We start from the raw sequence: 18,308 nt of genomic DNA on the forward strand, positions 1-18,308 counted from the left end.
AGTATTTGGCAAACATAGCAATCAAGGTGAAATTAAAATACATTTCATAATATTTATCATCAATTGGACACACATCTTTACATTTACTCTGGATGTTTGTAAAGTCACATATAGTTAATGTCATCTCCTCATTCCACTATAAACATCTTAGACCCAGGATGACTGTAAGTGAGCTGTGTGACACCCAAAATGTGGAGTTTTGTAGCACATATACAGTACTAGTTATTCAGTTGACCACTTGTTGGCTGATTATTCTTTTCGTATAATCCACCTTGTAAAGCTAATATTTATTTTGCTTCCAGTAACCTTTCATGATCCTTTCATGCAGCTGTTGAATTCCCTTTTGAAATCCTTCGAGACTGTTTTTGTAATAGTTTTGGAGTAGTAGAAATTCCAATTCCAAATAACCTCTGCTTCATGAGAAAATACTCTTTTTATTACTTTCAGTTTATAATGTGTTGTTATCGTGTGGACGGTGGAGATAGTTTATTGCCCTTCACAAGGCATCTAGCATGTTGAAAATTTAAAGTATCTTGCTCACAGCCCTTCTGCTAGGATTTTCTTCTTCTGACTTAATGCTGCTTTTGGCAGTTGGACTGGGTAGCTGCAAGCGTGTTGTATAATTCATTCTAAAGGCTTGTAGGATCAATAGGTTATTCAGTAATTGTCTGAAGTATGTTATGAAATAAAATAGTCCAGTTCTGTTGACAAGTATTTTTTGTTGGTTATGTCTAAGGATAAAAGCAATTCTGGTAACTCCTGTTAAACTTCAAAATTAATTTTAAAATACTTGGTTCATAGTATTACTTTGCAAGTAATAAGTGCTTCTTTATCAATTTAGATAATCACAACTCAGTTTGATGACAATTACTCACTCACTTAATCTGAATTTATCTGAATACCATTTTTTGTAACAGCACTCCTGAACTAAAATTGACTGGGAGTGGATTACAATTAGTTGTACTTTAGCTTGCTGTTGAGTCATTTTTAGAGGTAGTATTGACATGTACAAAAACAATGCAAAACCTATGGCTCTTACATAAGGAGGACACTGCCTCAGATTGCTGTCTAAATGAGCCAGTATGTTTTTCTACAACATGGAACTGTTGTTATTACACAGTGATTTTGTGTGAACCCTTACAGAAATGTTGTGTTAGTAAGTTGACCAGTAAATAAAGTGCATATTGTTTGCCTCTTGAACTCCCTTGGAATTCAACAAATTTGGCAAATAAATAAACCTCCAGATAAGTTCCAGTTTCAAACTGTGAATGAAAGTAAATCCTGAGGCTTGAAATGAGTAATGTGTTGATCAGTTCTATTCATTTTATTGTTCTTATTTTCCTGTGGAGAGTTCTGTTCTGATGTATTCTGACTGTTTGACATAATACAGAAAGGTTTTTGAAAATTTCATTTTAGTTCATTGAATAACTAGTACCATAACTCACTTGTGTAAAAGTCACCCACGTAAGATTTGGCCTAAGAAAAACAGAACTTTTCATCTTACTGATAGACCAAGATTTTTAGGGATTGAGTCGTGTTGTAATTATGGGTTACTTGCCAGGTGTTACTACGGTTCATTTAATTTTACTACACATGCAGGAACTTCTTCATTCCGCCAATTCTAATAGCAATCGTCCAGTGAAAAGGACTAATGTGTGCCACCTGATCCATTATGGTGCCTTGAAGAAGGAAAAGCATGTATATAGTTCAAGTTAAACTGGAGAGAAAAAATGAAGGAAATATTAACAATCATTGGCAAACAGTCATCTTATCATCTGCAGACCTACCTGACTGCAGGCTGTCAGAGGAACAAAGGGTACATTTCAGAATTCAAAACCAGTATCCCGTGATGCACAATGGTTGTGAAAAGACAAATTTGGTATTCTATCACAAAACGAAAATTTAATGAGGTTTGCCATTTCAGCTCCAAGATTCCACTGTTGTGTCAACTGACACTGAAAAAAGATTGTTGATTTAATTAGACTAGTTTAATAAGATGTATGATACACTAATAAACTTTGACATGTCGTTTAACCCAAGTGTTAACAAGATTGGCTAAAAGCTACTTCATTGTAAAGATCACTGACCAGGAATAACTGGAACAACTTGGATATTGGAAGATGAAAAAACATTCATAAATATGGAAATATGTGAGCATCCTCAGTAGCAGCATTGTGCCAGTGGGTTATAGATGCATGAAATCAACTTGATCCCAGTGGGATGAATATTCTGATGACTGGAAATCTGACTTCAATGATCATTTAGTGCTGCTTTACTGACTATTTTTTGGAACTCTGCATTTCTGACCAGAACTTCTGATTTTGGACTCCCCAGAAATAGTGTATCCAGTCAGGAAAGACTAGTACAATGTGGGATCAGCACTGGAAACCACATTGTACCAACTTTTCACAGTAATAACTACTGTTTTTCAAAGTTTAAACATCTACAACCTCTTTGAAAAGTGTATATAACTGAACAAGGTAAGTGGACAAGGGGGTCAGATGGCAGCTAAATGAGTATAAGTTTGGGGAGAAGTTAGGTGGGAGAGGTGGAGGATGCTCAGGTGTAAGGAATGGTGGATGCAAGTTGCATGTCAAAGCTTGAGTGTCTGAACATGATTAGAGTATGATTGGGGGATTGATTTGTGAATATTCTATTGCTTTAAGAGGTGTATTTTGTCTTTTTTTAATAAAAAGAGAGGTTGAGCCAGAGGTACCGAGTGGTCTTTTCCAAACCAATAAAGTGAGACCGTGGGAAGTATTTTGAAAAGTTGGAACAATAGAAGCAGCGTGAGTGGGTGGGGTCAGGCTCCCACGGAACCAAGGTTTTAGTTTGGCTTTTAGTAACTATTGAGGTTTGGAAGCTGCTGTACTTATCTCCATGATACAGCAAAATGCTTGAGTTCTCCCTCTCTCAGCATTTTCTCTTGATGTTTTCATTTTGAACTGGAAACACATCGCATATGAGACAATCTGTTGTATTGAATTTGCCTCTGCCAATGGTGTGTTTTTCAGATATTACTATCTTGGAACAGCTAATCAGTGGTAGTTAACATACACAGGTCGTTCTGCTAGAATGCACATTTCCTCAGCACAAATTTGCTGTAATGTGATTGACGAATTGGGGATGTTATTTGTAAAGCGCAAACTTTTAAAACATCTGGCTGTATTGCAATTACATCAACAACACTTTGAGTGCTGTTTCTAAAGTGCAATTTTTCTATAATATAGGGTTGCACAAAGACACAACCGTCATGTTATAGAAGACTTGACCCTATATTGTGCTAAGTATTTTGATAAAGTTAGAGCAGGATTCTGGCAAGTATTACATGTACTGGAGATATGCTCCAGCTCTCGCCAACAAAGCTGGCTGGAAGGGTGAGCTGTGAGGAGTACAGAAGTCAGTTGATTTAGATAGGCTGGGTGAGCGGGCAAATGCATGACAGATACAGTAAAATGTGGATAAATGTGAAGTTTTCCACTTTGGCAAAATTGGCAAGGCAGATTATTATTGAAAGGAGGGGGCGGTGCGGTGGTGGTAGAGGAATATTTAACAAGACCTGGATGACCTCATGCCACAGTTGCTAAAGGTAAGTGTGCAAGTGCATCAGGCGGTAACGAGGACAAACTTTATGTTGGCTTTCATAGTGAGATGATTTGAGTACAGGATCATGGATGTCTTGCTGAAATTATACAGACTATTGGAGAGGCTACACTTGGAATATTGTGCAGGGTTGGTCTCCTTATCTGAGGAAGGGTGCTCTTGCTATAGAGAGAGTGCAGTGAAGGTTTAGCAAATTGATTCCTGGAATAGCAGGACGGACACATGAGGAGACACTGCGTCGGTTAAGATTGTATTCACTGAAGTTCAGAAGAATGAGGGGTATCTCATGGAAACCAATAAAGTTCCAACAGGACTAAACAGGGTAGTTATAGGAAAGATGTTCCCAATGGCAGGGAGTCAACAACCAGGGGTCATAGTTTAAAGATAAGGGGTAAAGCTTTTAAGACTGAGATGAGGAGAAATGTCTTCACCTAGAGAGTGGTGAGCCTGTGGAATTCAATGTTGTTGAGGTCAAATGATTGTATTTTCAAGAAGGAAGTAGATTTAGCTCTTGTGGCTAAAGTGACCAAGGGAATTGGGGTTGGGCAGGATTAGTATATTGAGATTGATAACCTGCCACGATCATAACAAAAGGTGGAGGAGGTTCGAGGGGTTGTCTGGCCTACTCCTGCTCCTGTCTTCTATGTTTCTACGTTTTAGTGCAGCTACAAAATGTGAGAGAAACCTAATCCTGCAAATTCAGTCATCAGAACACTCAATCATAGGCAAAGTAATGGAAGGTGTTGCCAGCACTGCTAAATCAAGTGACACTTATTCAGTTGTAAGGTCACTGACACTCATTTTATGTTCTAGCAAGCCCACTCAATAGCTGATCTCATTATGGCTTTGGAACAAATGTAGACAAAGGAGCTGATCTCGAGGGGAAGTGAGCATGACTGCCCTTGACATAAAGACTGCATTTGACTGTACCCTATCGAGGAGGAGTCCTAGCAAAACTGTCATTTGTGGGAGTCAATTGAAGTCATCGACATTGAAAATGATTGCAGTTTTTAGAAGGCTGTCATCTTAGTCATGTGACATCTCTGCAGAGTTCCTCAGGCTAGTGTCAATGGTGCAACCATCTTCAGCTCCTCCATTGGTCACCTTCCTTCCATCATGAGGTCTGGAGTGGGGATATTTGGTGATGGTTGTGCAATATTCAGCATCATTTACACCACCTCAGATCCTGAACCAGGCCATGTCCACATTGAGAAAAACCTGGACAACATTCAGGCTACAGCTGAAAAATGGCAAGTAACACTTGTGCCACATAAGTACCAAGCAATGAGCAACTCCAACAAAAGATGATCTAACTATCACCCCATGGTGTTCAATGACATTATTATCACTGAACCCTCTACTGTCAATATGCTGGGTTGTGCCATTGGGCAGAGATTGAACCAAACCAGCTATTTAAATACTGTGGCTACAAGGCTAAGTCAGAGGGTAAGAATTCTGAGAGTAACTCACCACCTGACCCCTAAACGTCTGATGTGCAAATCAGGAGTTTGATAGAATTCTCTCCATTTGCCTGGCTGAGTGCACCTCCAACAACAGTCTCAAAGCTCAGCATCATCAAGGTCAAAGCATCCTGTTTGATTGGCATCCATCCACACCCATCAACATTCACTCCCTTCACTACTGACACACAATCATAACCATATATACCATCACATACAAGCTGCGCTGCTGTAACTTGCCACAACTCCTTTGTTAGCACCTTCCAAACATATGATTTCTTATCACCTAAAATGAAGAAGGCAGCAGGTACATAGGAACATCACCACCAGCAAATATCCCTTCAAGTTACACCTGGCATCCTGACCTGGAACTCTGTTTCTGGTCTTTCACTGTTGCTGGGTCAAAATCCCAGAGCTTCCTGATAGCACTGTGAGTGTACCTCAAGATTGCAGTGATTCAAAAAGACAGCTCAAGAGTCACCTCCACCTTTTCGAGAGCTGCAGGCATAGGCAGTAAGTACTTAACTAGCAAATGAAATTGGAATTCTGTGAAACAACCAAGGAATGCATAGTTTATGGTGCTATCAAATAAGTAATGTAAGCAAATTATGAATTCTGTAGTGTACATTTTTACTGTAATCCAGTGGCACCTTTTCTGAGCACAAATATTGCACTTATGTCAATCTTTCATAAAAATTACCCTGTAAAAGTAAATTCCATAACTTCTGTCTTACTCATGGTGCAATCAATTATTTTATGTGTAGTGTTTAGTAGGAGTATTTATTGTATCTTGTCATGATCCACAAGGGAAAGTGTGTTGACAGTTGAGTCATCACAAAAAGAAAAATTTAATCAAATTACTCAGTTCCCAGTTTCCTTGCCTGACATACTCAGGTTAATAGAATACACTACTAGGCTTCTATACTTAACAGAAAGTTACTGTTTATTAGAAATTATTCTGAATCACAGGCGAACAAAATATAACATCAACAACGTTTAACACAGTAAAAAATCACACAACACCAGGTCATAGTCAAACTGGTTTATTTGGAAACACTAGCTTTCGGAGCGCTCCGAAAGCTACTGCTTCCCGGTAAACCAGTTGGACTATAAGCTGGTGTATGATCTTTATACGCCCGAGTCCAACACGGCACCTCCAAATCATAATTTTTAACACTTTTGCTGAAACTCTACTCCTCCTTAAACCATTATGTTTGCCTGCAGATTGATTAGATTAGATTAGATTACTTACAGTGTGGAAACAGGCCCTTCGGCCCAACAAGTCCACACCGACCCGCCGAAGCGTAACCCACCCAGACCCATTATCCTACATTTACCCCTTCACCTAACACTACGGGCAATTTAGCATGGCCAATTCACCTAACCCCTGCACATTTTTGGATTGTGGGAGGAAACCGGAGCACCCGGAGGAAACCCACGCAGACACGGGGAGAATGTGCAAACTCCACACAGAGAGTCGCCTGAGGCGGGAATTGAACCCGGATCTCTGGCGCTGTGAAGCAGCAGTGCTAACCACTGTGCTACAGTGCCGCCCACACAGAAAAAAGTGAAAGGTGGAGAAGAAAGTATTAAGGGAACACAATTGCATAACATCTGTCCACAGAATTCAATAGGTTTCTTTTTACTTCTTCCAAGTCCTGATTTCTAATTAGCATGTTCCAGTCCCCTCAGTTTATTACTGATGACACAGGGCAGCAGGCAGACTAATTGTTCAGTCTCACAGTCATAAATGAGAGACAACAGTTTATAAGCAAACAGTGTGTGAGAATAGTTACCCATACACTAATTTCCTTTCCTTCGCTGCAAGGAGAAAGGGACACTGCTGTCAGTTTAAAATCTGGAGGCTTTCTGCAACTGTTTTGTTCACACACTGCATATCTACCTATTCAGGAGTCAAAAAGCTGTTGTCATTCTGTGAGTATTCCTGACCTACGCAATTGCACCTCATTGAAAAACCACTAAGCAGGCTGTTGCTGGCAACATTTTGGGGGTTTCTGGGAGATCCCCTCATTCTTCTGAACTCCAGTGGAAACAATCCTAACCGATTCGATCTCTCCTCATATGTCAGTCCTACTATCCCAAGACTCCATTTGGTAAACTGCATTTGCTACACTCCCTACATAGCTAGAACGTTTCCTCAGGTAAGGAGTCCAAAACTGCACCCACTCTTCCAGGTGTGACTTCACCTATGCCTTGTATAATTGAAGTGAGACATCCTTGTTACAGTCCTTGATTCCTCTTGCTATGAAAGCAGACATACAACTTGGCAGCTTTATTGCCACCTGCACCTGCGCTCTTACTTTCAATGACTGGTGTACCAGAACACCCAGGTCTTGTTGAAGAATCGCTCCTCCTTCTCAATTTACAGCCCTTCAAATAATAATAATTTACCTTCCTATTTTTGCTACAAAAGTGAAAAACCTCATGTTTATCCATGTTATGCTGTATTTGCCATGCATTTGTCCACTTATTCTGCCTGTCCAAATCACGGTGCAACATCTATGCATCCTCCTCACAGCTTACCCTTCCACTTTGTGTCATCTGAAAGTTTGAGGTATATCATTTGGCTCCCTCATCTAAATCAATAACCTATGTTGTTCATTAATCCTCCCCATTCCTGGACAAGGCAACCGTGTAAATACAAGTCACGATGGCTTGCTTTAAAACTGTACCCATCTCCTTCCACAGGGCGGTATCCTCTGTTTAAAGCTATATCCGTTTGCCATTTTAGTCCACAGTACAAAACTACATGTCAGAAGATGATGTGCTCTTTTACAGTATTTTGTTCATATTTCTATACGTTACCATGTTGCTTTTCTAAATGTTAACTATATTTATTTTCATTACTTATAACCCCCCCTCTAGTGGCCCGCTGCACAGAGAGCGGCGCAAATTTTTGCGGTCTGCTTTAAAGGAACTTGCCACTGTTCTTGCTGACCAACCAGGATTGCTAGGTCCTAAGGTACTGAATTTATATTGACACTAAGTTATGTTCTTCCAATAGAGTTCTCGTTAAATAACTATTCTTTGCGAAGCTCTTGTTGATAGTGTCTGTTTTTCCTGTTAATACCAGGAATATTTAGCATGTTGAAGACAAAAATGCACTTAGCTTTTGAGTTTCATATCCTGATGTACTGTTAATTTTATCTCTAGGTTGTAAAAGTTTTATCATACTTGTAATTAAATCAGAAAATTGATTTCCTCTCTGGCTGGACCCCTCACCCCCACCCCTGCAGCCCCAACCAAAGTTCCCCATTCTCCACACTCATCCAAATATGTTTATATTTGATTTAGAAAAATGCTGTAATTCAAATCCGGACCTTAACTTACTCCTTTAATAGTAACTGAATGTGTAATATTTTCATTTGCATTTGCTAATCATGATATGCTTTGACATCACAAATGAGGTGACATCAATGTAGATGGTGAGCAAGTGGTTTCCTTGGTGAAACTCTTCGATCAAAATGTTAGGAAAATCCATAATCTGTCAAATAGGTTTAAGAAATTATCATTTTGATTTTTCTAGTACTGGGAATTGAGAAGCGAACTGTTTTAAATATTTATCAAGTCTTTTACACCATAAAAGCTCCAAATGTAATTTGGGTATATGATCCAGCAATCTAGCTGTGAACTTGAAAAATTCCCGGGGAATTACAGGCCAGTTAGTCTTACTTCGGTGGTAGGTAAAGCAATGGAAAGAGTACTGAGGGATAGGATTTATGAGTATCTGGAAAGGCACTGCTTGATTAGGGACAGCCAGCACAGATTTGTGAAGGGTAGGTCTTGCCTTACAAGTCTGATTGAATTCTTTGAGGAGGTGACCAAGCATGTGGATGAGGGTAGAGCAGTGGATGTAGTATACATGGATTTTAGTAAGGCATTTGATAAGGTTCCCCATGGTAGGCTTATGCGGAAAGTCAGGAGGCATGGGATAGAGGGAAATTTGGCCAATTGGATAGAAAACTGGCTAACCGGTCGAAGTCAGAGAGTGGTGGTAGATGGTAAATATTCAGCCTGGAGCCCAGTTACAAGTGGAGTTCCGCAGGGATCAGTTCTGGGTCCTCTGCTGTTCGTAATTTTTATTAATGACTTGGATGAGGGAGTCGAAGGGTGGGTCAGTAAATTTGCAGATGATACGAAGATTGGTGAAGTTGTGGATAGTGAGGAGGGCTCTTGTCGGCTGCAAAGGGACTTGGATATGATGCAGAGCTGGGCTGAGGAGTGGCAGATGGAGTTCAACCCAGTCAAGTGTGAGGTTGTCCATTTTGGAAAGACAAATAAGAATGCGGAATACAGGGTTAACGGTAGGGTTCTTAGTAAGTTGGAGGAACAGAGGGATCTTAGGGTCTATGTTCATAGGTCTTTGAAAGTTGCCACTCAGGTGGATAGAGCTTGTAAGAAGGCCTATGGTGTATTAGCGTTCATTAGCAGAGGGATTGAATTCAAGAGTCGTGAAGTGATGTTGCAACTGTACAGGACTTTGGTTAGGCCACATTTGGAGTACTGTGTGCAGTTCTGGTCGCCTCACTTTAGGAAAGATGTGGAAGCTTTGGAGAGGGTGCAGAGAAGATTTACCAGGATGTTGCCTGGAATGGAGAATCGGTCGTACGAGGATAGGTTGAGAGTGCTAGGCCTTTTCTCATTGGAATGGCGAAGGATGAGGGGTGACTTGATAGAGGTTTATAAGATGATCAGAGAAATAGATAGAGTAGACAGTCAAAAACTTTTTCCCCGGGTACAACAGAGTGTTACAAGGGGACATAAATTTAAGGTGAAGGGTGGAAGGTATAGGGGAGATGTCAGGGGTGGGTTCTTTACCCAGAGAGTGGTGGGGGCATGGAATGTGCTGCCTGTGGGACTGGTAGAGTCAGAATCTTTGGTAACCTTTAAGCGGCAATTGGATAGGTACATGGATGGGTGCTTAAGCTAGGACAAATGTTCGGCACAACATCGTGTGCTGTGCTGTGCTGTATTGTTCTATAGTTCAAAAGACACCTTTTGTTGAAGCCTTTCATCATGCACTTGCAAAAAAGAACAATGCAAAGTAAAAATAACATTTATATTATGTGAGAGGCGAATGCTGATAGGTTATTAAATAGACTCTGGTCAAGGCTTTATTATGGAAATATATAAATGAGATGGTGACTGACATTTCACTACCAGGTTTTGTTTAAATTTAATGCTAGGCAGGTTGATCCTGGTCCAGGCATTTCACTGAGAAAAAAAACGAAGATGGTGTCACTGCCCTTGTTTACTTGAAGCAGATGCAACATGTCTGCATGTTATTTCTGTCTACAAAGAACAAGGCCCTGTATTTTAATAAATGTGACTTCAAGTACCTACTAGTGTTGTACACTACAAACCTGATTAACAGTCTTAAATTGGTTGTCAGCATAATTCTTCACACACTCTGGACCACATTTACTAAATAATCCTATTGCAGAATCACATCTAATGTTGGATACTGTTTTGGGTTTCACAAGCGTGAGCTGATTGGATAAGTTTTATACTTGTGAACAGTTGCAGAGATATGCTGTTTAATACAGTCTGTCATCTGTTAGTTGTCATCATCAAAACTGCACTTTCCATGACAGTGCCTCTACCATTCAGGGTCCACTTGCCAACCTATCATAATAATCCTCTTCTGCCATATAAATGTTGTTTTCCCTTTGGATTGTTACTTCACGCCATTTTTTTCTGATGAATACAATATCAAAAACTTGGCCAAAATGTGTCATTTAGCAGCAGTTGCTTAAGATCTGTCCTACAAAATGTTTCAGACATACATTTATATTTTGAGACAAAAGCTGAATTTTGATGTTTTATTGATATGTTAAACCAGAAAAGGTTAATCAAAATAAATGTGTCCATCAGAGAGCAAGTGAAATTGTAATGGTTAATAAGAAAATGACAGATATATGATGTCAGACAATCAGGCAAAACACTATTGTTTCAAACTGAATAAAATGCCCCAAGTTACTTTGTGAAGTATATAAAGTAAAATTAGACAAGGATCAATGGAAGATGACACTAAGACAAGTGGCCAAGGACTTTGCCAGAGTGGTAGATTTCAAGAAGCATCTCAAAGGAAGAAAGAGAAATATTAGAATTTGGAGCCCAGGCAGTTAAAACCACTACCATCAGCAGTACAGGAGTTAAAGTTTGCGATGCTGGAGACACCAATATTAGTTGAGTACAGATATATTGGAGAATTTGTAGCTAAGCATATTACGAAGCGAAGAGGGCAAAGACTATGAAGAGAAAACAAGATTAAGATTTTTAAATGCAAGACATCCCTCAATCAGGTTGACCACCTATGGCAAATTAAAACAAATAAACTTCCAAACCAGGGGAACATAATCTTACAAAGATTTGTAGCTTAGGTTGAGGTTCTGGATATAAGTTTGGTCACTGAGCTGGAAGGTTCATTTTCAGACCTTTTATCACCATACTTGATAACATCATCAGTGAGTTTCCAGTGAAGCACTGGTGACAATGGCCTGCTTTCTATTTGTGTTTAGGTTTTCTTGGATTGGTGATGTCATTTCCTGTTCTTCTGGTAGTAAATGGAACAGGAAATGACATCAGAAATGACATCACCAGCCCAAGGAAACCTAAATGTGCAGATAGTGGGTCACTGATACCAGTGCTTCATCTGAGGCTCACTGATGATACCTAGTATGGAGACGAAACATCTGAAAACAAACCTTTCAGTTTAGCGAGCAAATATACATTCAGAACATAATCTTGTTAATCCTTATGACTTGTAATGCAGACTTTCTCTTTTTCAGGCACTCTTTGTCTTCATGGCTCTATCTTTTGCACGTGATGAAATTATCTGGCTACTTCGACATGCAGACAACATTCCAAGAACAAGAAACAGTGATGACTTTATAGACAAGTATGTATTATTGGATTAATTTTGTATGCACTGTAACGATTCTTTTAAATGCTAGTCCAGACTTGAGCTTCCAGATGTGTCTTTTGGGGAATGGGGAAGTGGACAGCTGAGGTGTTTGGTACAATGCCTAGTGGGGGCAAAAAAAGATGTTATTTTTGCACATTGAAAATCTAGGTTCAGTTGTGTTACCAACCAGAGTTGTTGATGCAATTCACTAGCCCTCAAGTACTTAGATTTAACGTGAACCCAAGTGTTTAATCTCTGCTGGTTGGGTTTCTATAAGAAATGAGTAGGCTTGTTCTCAAAGCATTTTCAATTGGGTATGAATGTATATGGTTGTACAGACATAACTTAGGAAGAAATTAGCAGTCTTACACTATGTGCATAAAGACTGATAGTGTGCAAAGTTGGAAAAGTTAGTTTGTCGTAGATTTCATTGTGGATTAGCAGAAGCTTTATTCTTCAAGCGCTCTAGCTATATCTATCCTGAGTTCTTTGTTTGAGCATTGCATGATAAAATTAAAGCAAAGAGGAGATTATTGGAAATTTAAATTATTATTAGATATTGGAAACCTACAAAGATGACAGAAACCTAACTTGCAGGTAACAAGTACTTTGTTGAAGCCACACTGAGAATATTCTACATTTGATTTAATTTACCTAAGAAACCAGATATTTATCTTGGAGGGAGTGCAAAGGAAAGTTGATTTGATTCCTGAGATTAGAAGATTGCCTTCTGAGGAGAGATTGAAAAGAATGGCATAACGTCTCGAATTTAGAAGAATGAAAAGTGATCTCATTGACAACTGTAAGATTTTTGAGAACATGATAAGGTCGCTACTTTTTGCTTTGTGATGGACTCCACCTGAACTGACTGGGATCAGGATCTGAGCCAAAGAGCTAAATAGGATGGTAACAAGGACTTAGACTAGCTAAAAGAGGAATCATGAGAAGTTACTAAAGAGGCTATTTGCTCTTCTTGGGGATCATAGTCTCAGTTTAAGGGAGTATGCATTTGAGAGATTTCTTCACGTGACGTGAATTTTTGGAACGTCTACCCAGCGGACTGTCCTCCGCAATTAAATATATGCAAGACTGAGATTAATAGAATTTTGGGAATCAATGAATACTGACAAACAGCAGGAAAATGCAGATAATTTAAAAATTCAGTGATGAGTGTGTTGAACGGTGAAATGGGATTTAATGGCCCTATGGTTTACTTGTGTTCTAATTTCTTATGTTTTCCAAGTATCCCTTTACCAACTACTAACTACTAAACAAAGGTAAAATACTACAGAAATAAAAATACAAAATGGGGAAGGAATTTATCAAATGTAGCAGCATCTGGGGAGAGAGAAAGTGTTAATTTTTCAAGCCCAATATTATTGTTCTTCACTTTCTATATCTCAGATTCTGGCATTTTATGCTTTTATCAAGATAAAAAAAATTCCTCATGCTAGAATTTGTGATTACTGTAAACCAGTTTGTGAACAGGATTGAGAGTCCTGCATGTAATGTTGCCGCCTTGGTGCCTAGAAAAACAACACTTGGAGTTGGCTTGAAAGGATACTGGAATGCGAGGAGGGTCAGTTGTAATCGTCCATGTTGGTACCGACAACATAGGCAAGAACTCCTGTTTGGGGAATCTCAGAAATTTGGAGCAAAATTTAAAAAAAAGGACCTCAAAGATTGTAATCTTTGGATTGTTTCCGGAGCCAAATGAAAATTTGCAAAGAGGGAAGACTCAGGAAGTAAACACATGGTTAAGGGAGTGATGTGGGAGAGAGGATTTCCATTTTGTAGGGCACTGGCATTAATATTGGGGCAGGTCAGAACTGTATCTTGGGGATGGACTCCACCTGATCCGATCTGGGATCAGGATCTGAGTCAAAAGGCTAAATTGAATGGTTACAAGGATTTAAATTAGTTGTGGGGACGGCCCAGGAGAGATTATTAAATCTTGCTGAATAAGCAATAAGACAAAATATGGAAAGGCTCAGGAATCTAACTTCAGGCACAGCCTGGAAATGGCTAATATAACACCTCTATTTAGGAAGGGAGGGAGGCAGGCAGAAGTCAGGCAACAAAGGCCAGTTAGCCTGACCTTGATCAGTGGTAAGATTTTAAGAGTACATTATTGTGGATGAGATTATGGAGTACTTGGAAATGCATGATAAGATAGGGCTAAGTCAGCATAGCTTTGTCAAAGGATGGTCAAGCTTGCCCATCCTTTGACAATCAGTTGGAATCTTTAAGCAAGTCAGATAAAGGAGAGACAGTGGATGTGATCTATTTGGATTTCCAGGAGGCTGTCACATGAGATAACAGCCATGGTATTAGGGGCAAGGCACTGGCATGGAAGGAGGATTGGCTGACTGGCAGAATGTAGAAAGTGAGGGTAAAGGGGTCTTTTTCAGAATGGCAACCAGTGACCAGTGGAGTTCTGCAGGGGTCATTGCTGGAACCACAACGGTTCACGTTCTCCGTTAATAATCTGGATGGAGGAATAGAGGGCATTGTTGTTAAGTTTGCAGATGACACATGGATAAATGGATACGCAGGTCATGTTGAAGCAAGGAGGCTGCAGAAAGACAATCTAGGAGGTTGGGCAGAGAAGTGGCAGATGGAATACAATGTGGGAGATTCTGTACTTTGGTAGGAATGTTAGAGGTTTAGACTTTTTTTTAATAATCAGGAAAGGCTTCAGATATCTGAAAGACAAAGGAACTTGGGAGACTTGGTTCAAAATTCTTTTAAGATTAACATACAGGTTCAATTGGCAGTTAGGAAGGCAAATGCACTGTTAGCTGCCATTTTGAGAGGGATAGAATCCAGGAGCAGGCATGGACTGCTGAGGCTATAGAAGGCTCTTGTTAGACTACATTTGGAATACTGTGATTATTTCTGCCCCTCTGTATCTAAGGAATAATGTTCTGACATTGGAGAGGGTTTAGGAGAGGTTTACAAGAATGATCGCAGGAGTGAAGAGCAGTTGAGGACTCTGGGATCATACTCAATGATGTTTGGAAGGATTTGGCAGGGCAGGGGAGGAGATCTTCTTATTTAGACCTGCAGAATACTGAGGTGCCTGGATAGAGTGGACATGGGAAAAGTGTTTGAAGAGACTAAAGACCCAAGGGGACAGCATCAGAATGAAGGAGTAACCCTCTAGAACTGAGATGAGGAACAATTTCTTTAGTCAGAGTGGTGAATCTGAAGAGCTGATTGCCACAGATGGCTATGAAGGCCAAGTCATTGAGTGTCTTTAAGACTGAAAAAGATAGGTTCAAGGGTTATGGGGGGGAAGGCAAGAGACCGGGGTGAGAAACATGTCAGCCATGATCGGATGGTGGAGCAGACAGGCTGAATGGCCTAATTCTGCTCCAGTATCTTATAATGTTACGGTCTTAAAACACTGATCTACGGAAAGTGGAGATGACAGTGGTTGAAAGTCATGATTGTCCAGATATAATGTCAGCTTGTTTAACATCCTAATTGTTTTTGTAACATATTACACGTAATTATTTAATTGTTATGTTTTTAAAACAGGCGTGGCAAGTTAAACTGCTTATGGTTCAATTATAGTTAGTTTAATTTATTAATAAATTTACCAACTAGCACGAAGTCAAGTCACAACATGGGTTTAGATTATTAGCGAGTTTTGAGAAGACTTGTATCTCAAGTGGAGGTTTTGGATGTAGGTTTGCTCGCTGAGCTGGAAGGTTCCTTTTCAGATGTTTCGTCGTCATACTTGGTAACATCACCAGTGAGCCTCTGGATGTAGCACTACTCAAACACCTTGGCTTCATGGTAGCCCACAAACCCACCAACACACTAAAACAGCAGCTAATGAACTTGAAAGACCCTATACAGACAAAAAGCAAAACTAATGTCATTTACAAAAATACCAGGCACATACTGTAACAAACACTACATTGGACAAACTGACCACCAGGATACATGAACATGAGCTAGCCACAAAAAGCCATGATCCGCTCTCACTGGTATCCTTACATACACGTGAGGAAAGACACCATTTTGACTGGGACAACACATCCATCCTAGGACAAGCCAAACAGAGAGAGACACGCGAATTCCTAGAAGCATGGGACTCCAACTGGAACTCTATCAATAAACATATTGACTTGGATCCCATTTACGACCCTCTTTGAAAAAGAATAGGAATGACATCACCAACCCAAAAAACCTAAACAAATAGAAAGCAGGCCATACCACCAGTGCTTCATCCAGCAGCTCACTGATGATGTTATCTAGTGTGGTGACGAAACGTCTGAAAACGGATCTTCTAGCTCAGCCAGCAAACCTACATCCAGGGTTTAGATAATTTTAGAAGTAGTATGCATATCTGTTGCTTTAAAACATTATGCTTCTGTGCAGTTAGAGAACTTCAAAATTGTTTTGAAGATAACTATTATTTTAAATCCTCTAGACACGTTGCTGAACTCATCTATTACATGGAAGAGCTCAGAGCACATGTGCGCAAATATGGACCAGTGATGCAGAGATATTATGTGCAATATCTGTCTGGTTTTGATGCAGTCGTGCTGAATGAACTTGTGCAGGTAAAGTAATTGCAAAATATTCATTGGACAGAAGTCGATCACTGGAGTCTGCTCTGCCATTCAATAAGATCATGACTAATTTGATTATAACTTTAAATCAGCAATCCTATTTCCCTTGATAACCTTTAATTCATTTGCTTAACAAGAATATATCTCTATTGCCTTCAAAGTGTTCAAGGACTCGGCTTCCATAGCCTTTTCAGGAAGAAAGTTCCAAAGACTTGTGACACTGAAAGAAAAGATTTCACCCCTGTTTTAAATAAACACCCCCTCAGTTTTACGCAGTAAACCCTAATTTGAAAGTGGACATTGTATTTATATTTAACCTATACAGACCTCGAAGGATCTTGTGTATTTCAATGAAGTCACCATTTACTCTTGTGAACTCCACTGGATATAAGCCTAGTTTGTCCAACCTTTCCTAGAAGACAACTGCCCCATTTGAGGATTTAATTCTAGTAAACCTCTCTGAACTGCCTCCATTGTGTTTGTTATGTCTTACTTTAAATGAGATGAAGCTTGCAGTACTCTCAGATGTGCTCTCTGCAGTACCCTGTAAAACTGAAGCATAACCACCTACTTTTGATAACATTCAATCAGTTTCCCTAATGCTGTACCTGCATTCAAAGCTTCTACAAATCACGCATGAGGATATCCACATCAATCTGCATTTCTGAGCTCTGCAAATCTGGCACCATTTGAATGTTTTTCTGTTTTTCCTGTCGAAATGGATAACTTCACATTTTCCCACATTATACAGAAAACCTTTTATTAACTGGCACCTATGGGACCAAATGTTTTCCAGTTAATCAAGAGGTCCACATAATTAATGTAAAAACACAAAGTAATAGAAACTTAAAACGGATGTGTGTATGTACGTCACTATTATACTTTATTTGAGTGATTTCTGCTGTAAATAATACAACTTTTTCCTTAAGTAAAACTTACCCGCAGAGAGCCTTCTCACGTACTTCCTCAATTGACTACTCCGACATTGTGGAGATTGTGATAATCGAATACTCTTCTGGTATTTGAGGTATATTATTTTTGCCCATTTAGTGAGAGTGCTGGTTCACAAGGTACAAGCTTATAACAATGTTTACTATATATTGTACTCCATTTGCCAGATTGTAACTCATTGGTATCTTTTTGTCAGCTCCTTACATCCTCTTCACAACTTTTCTTTCCTATTGCCTTAATGTTGTCAGCACATTTGGCAGTCATTACCTCCATCATTCACCTAAGTCATGTATACAAGCTGTAAACAATTGAGATTCCAGCCCAATCCTTATTAGATACCATTTGTTCATTTTGCCAACCTGAAAATTACCTATTTGCACCTATTCTCTGCTTCCAGTTAGCCAGCCAATCATCTATCATGCCAATATGCAACCCTTACACAATGAGCTTTTATTTTTCCAAATACCTTTGAGCTGGCATGTTGTCAAATGCCTTTTGGAAATGTAAGTATAACGCATATAAAGTGGTTTCCATTTATCCACAGCATGAGTTATCTGTCCAAAGAACTTCAATGGCCAGTTCCCTTTCACAAAACCATGTTTACTCTGCCTGATCACCTCAAACTTCTCCAAATACCCAGATGTAACTACTTAAGGCAAGTGTCTAACATTTTCCCAATGGCATGTTAAGCTAACTGATCTATAGTTCCCCACTTTCATGCCCATACATTTTTGAATGAATAAGAAGCGTTTGCTATCTTCAAATATAATGGGACCATCC

At 39.5% G+C, this 18,308-nt stretch overlaps 1 protein-coding gene across 4 annotated transcripts in view; it reads left to right on the top strand.

The window, feature by feature from the left end:
- nckap1 (NCK-associated protein 1) overlaps positions 1-18,308 on the top strand; it is a 218,777-nt gene that overhangs the window by 88,590 nt on the left and 111,879 nt on the right. For all 4 annotated transcript variants that reach the window (XM_043693453.2, XM_043693454.2, XM_043693456.2 and 1 more), the window contains 3 exons: positions 7,950-8,046; positions 11,876-11,985; positions 16,436-16,568. In XM_043693453.2, coding sequence (XP_043549388.1) covers positions 7,950-8,046; positions 11,876-11,985; positions 16,436-16,568 — 340 coding nt within the window. The remainder of the gene's footprint in view (positions 1-7,949; positions 8,047-11,875; positions 11,986-16,435; positions 16,569-18,308) is intronic.

This window comes from Chiloscyllium plagiosum, unplaced genomic scaffold, assembly GCF_037043375.1.
Source record: "Chiloscyllium plagiosum isolate Xiang-an unplaced genomic scaffold, Cpla_swu_hap1 HiC_scaffold_7, whole genome shotgun sequence".
NCBI lineage: Eukaryota > Metazoa > Chordata > Chondrichthyes > Orectolobiformes > Hemiscylliidae > Chiloscyllium > Chiloscyllium plagiosum.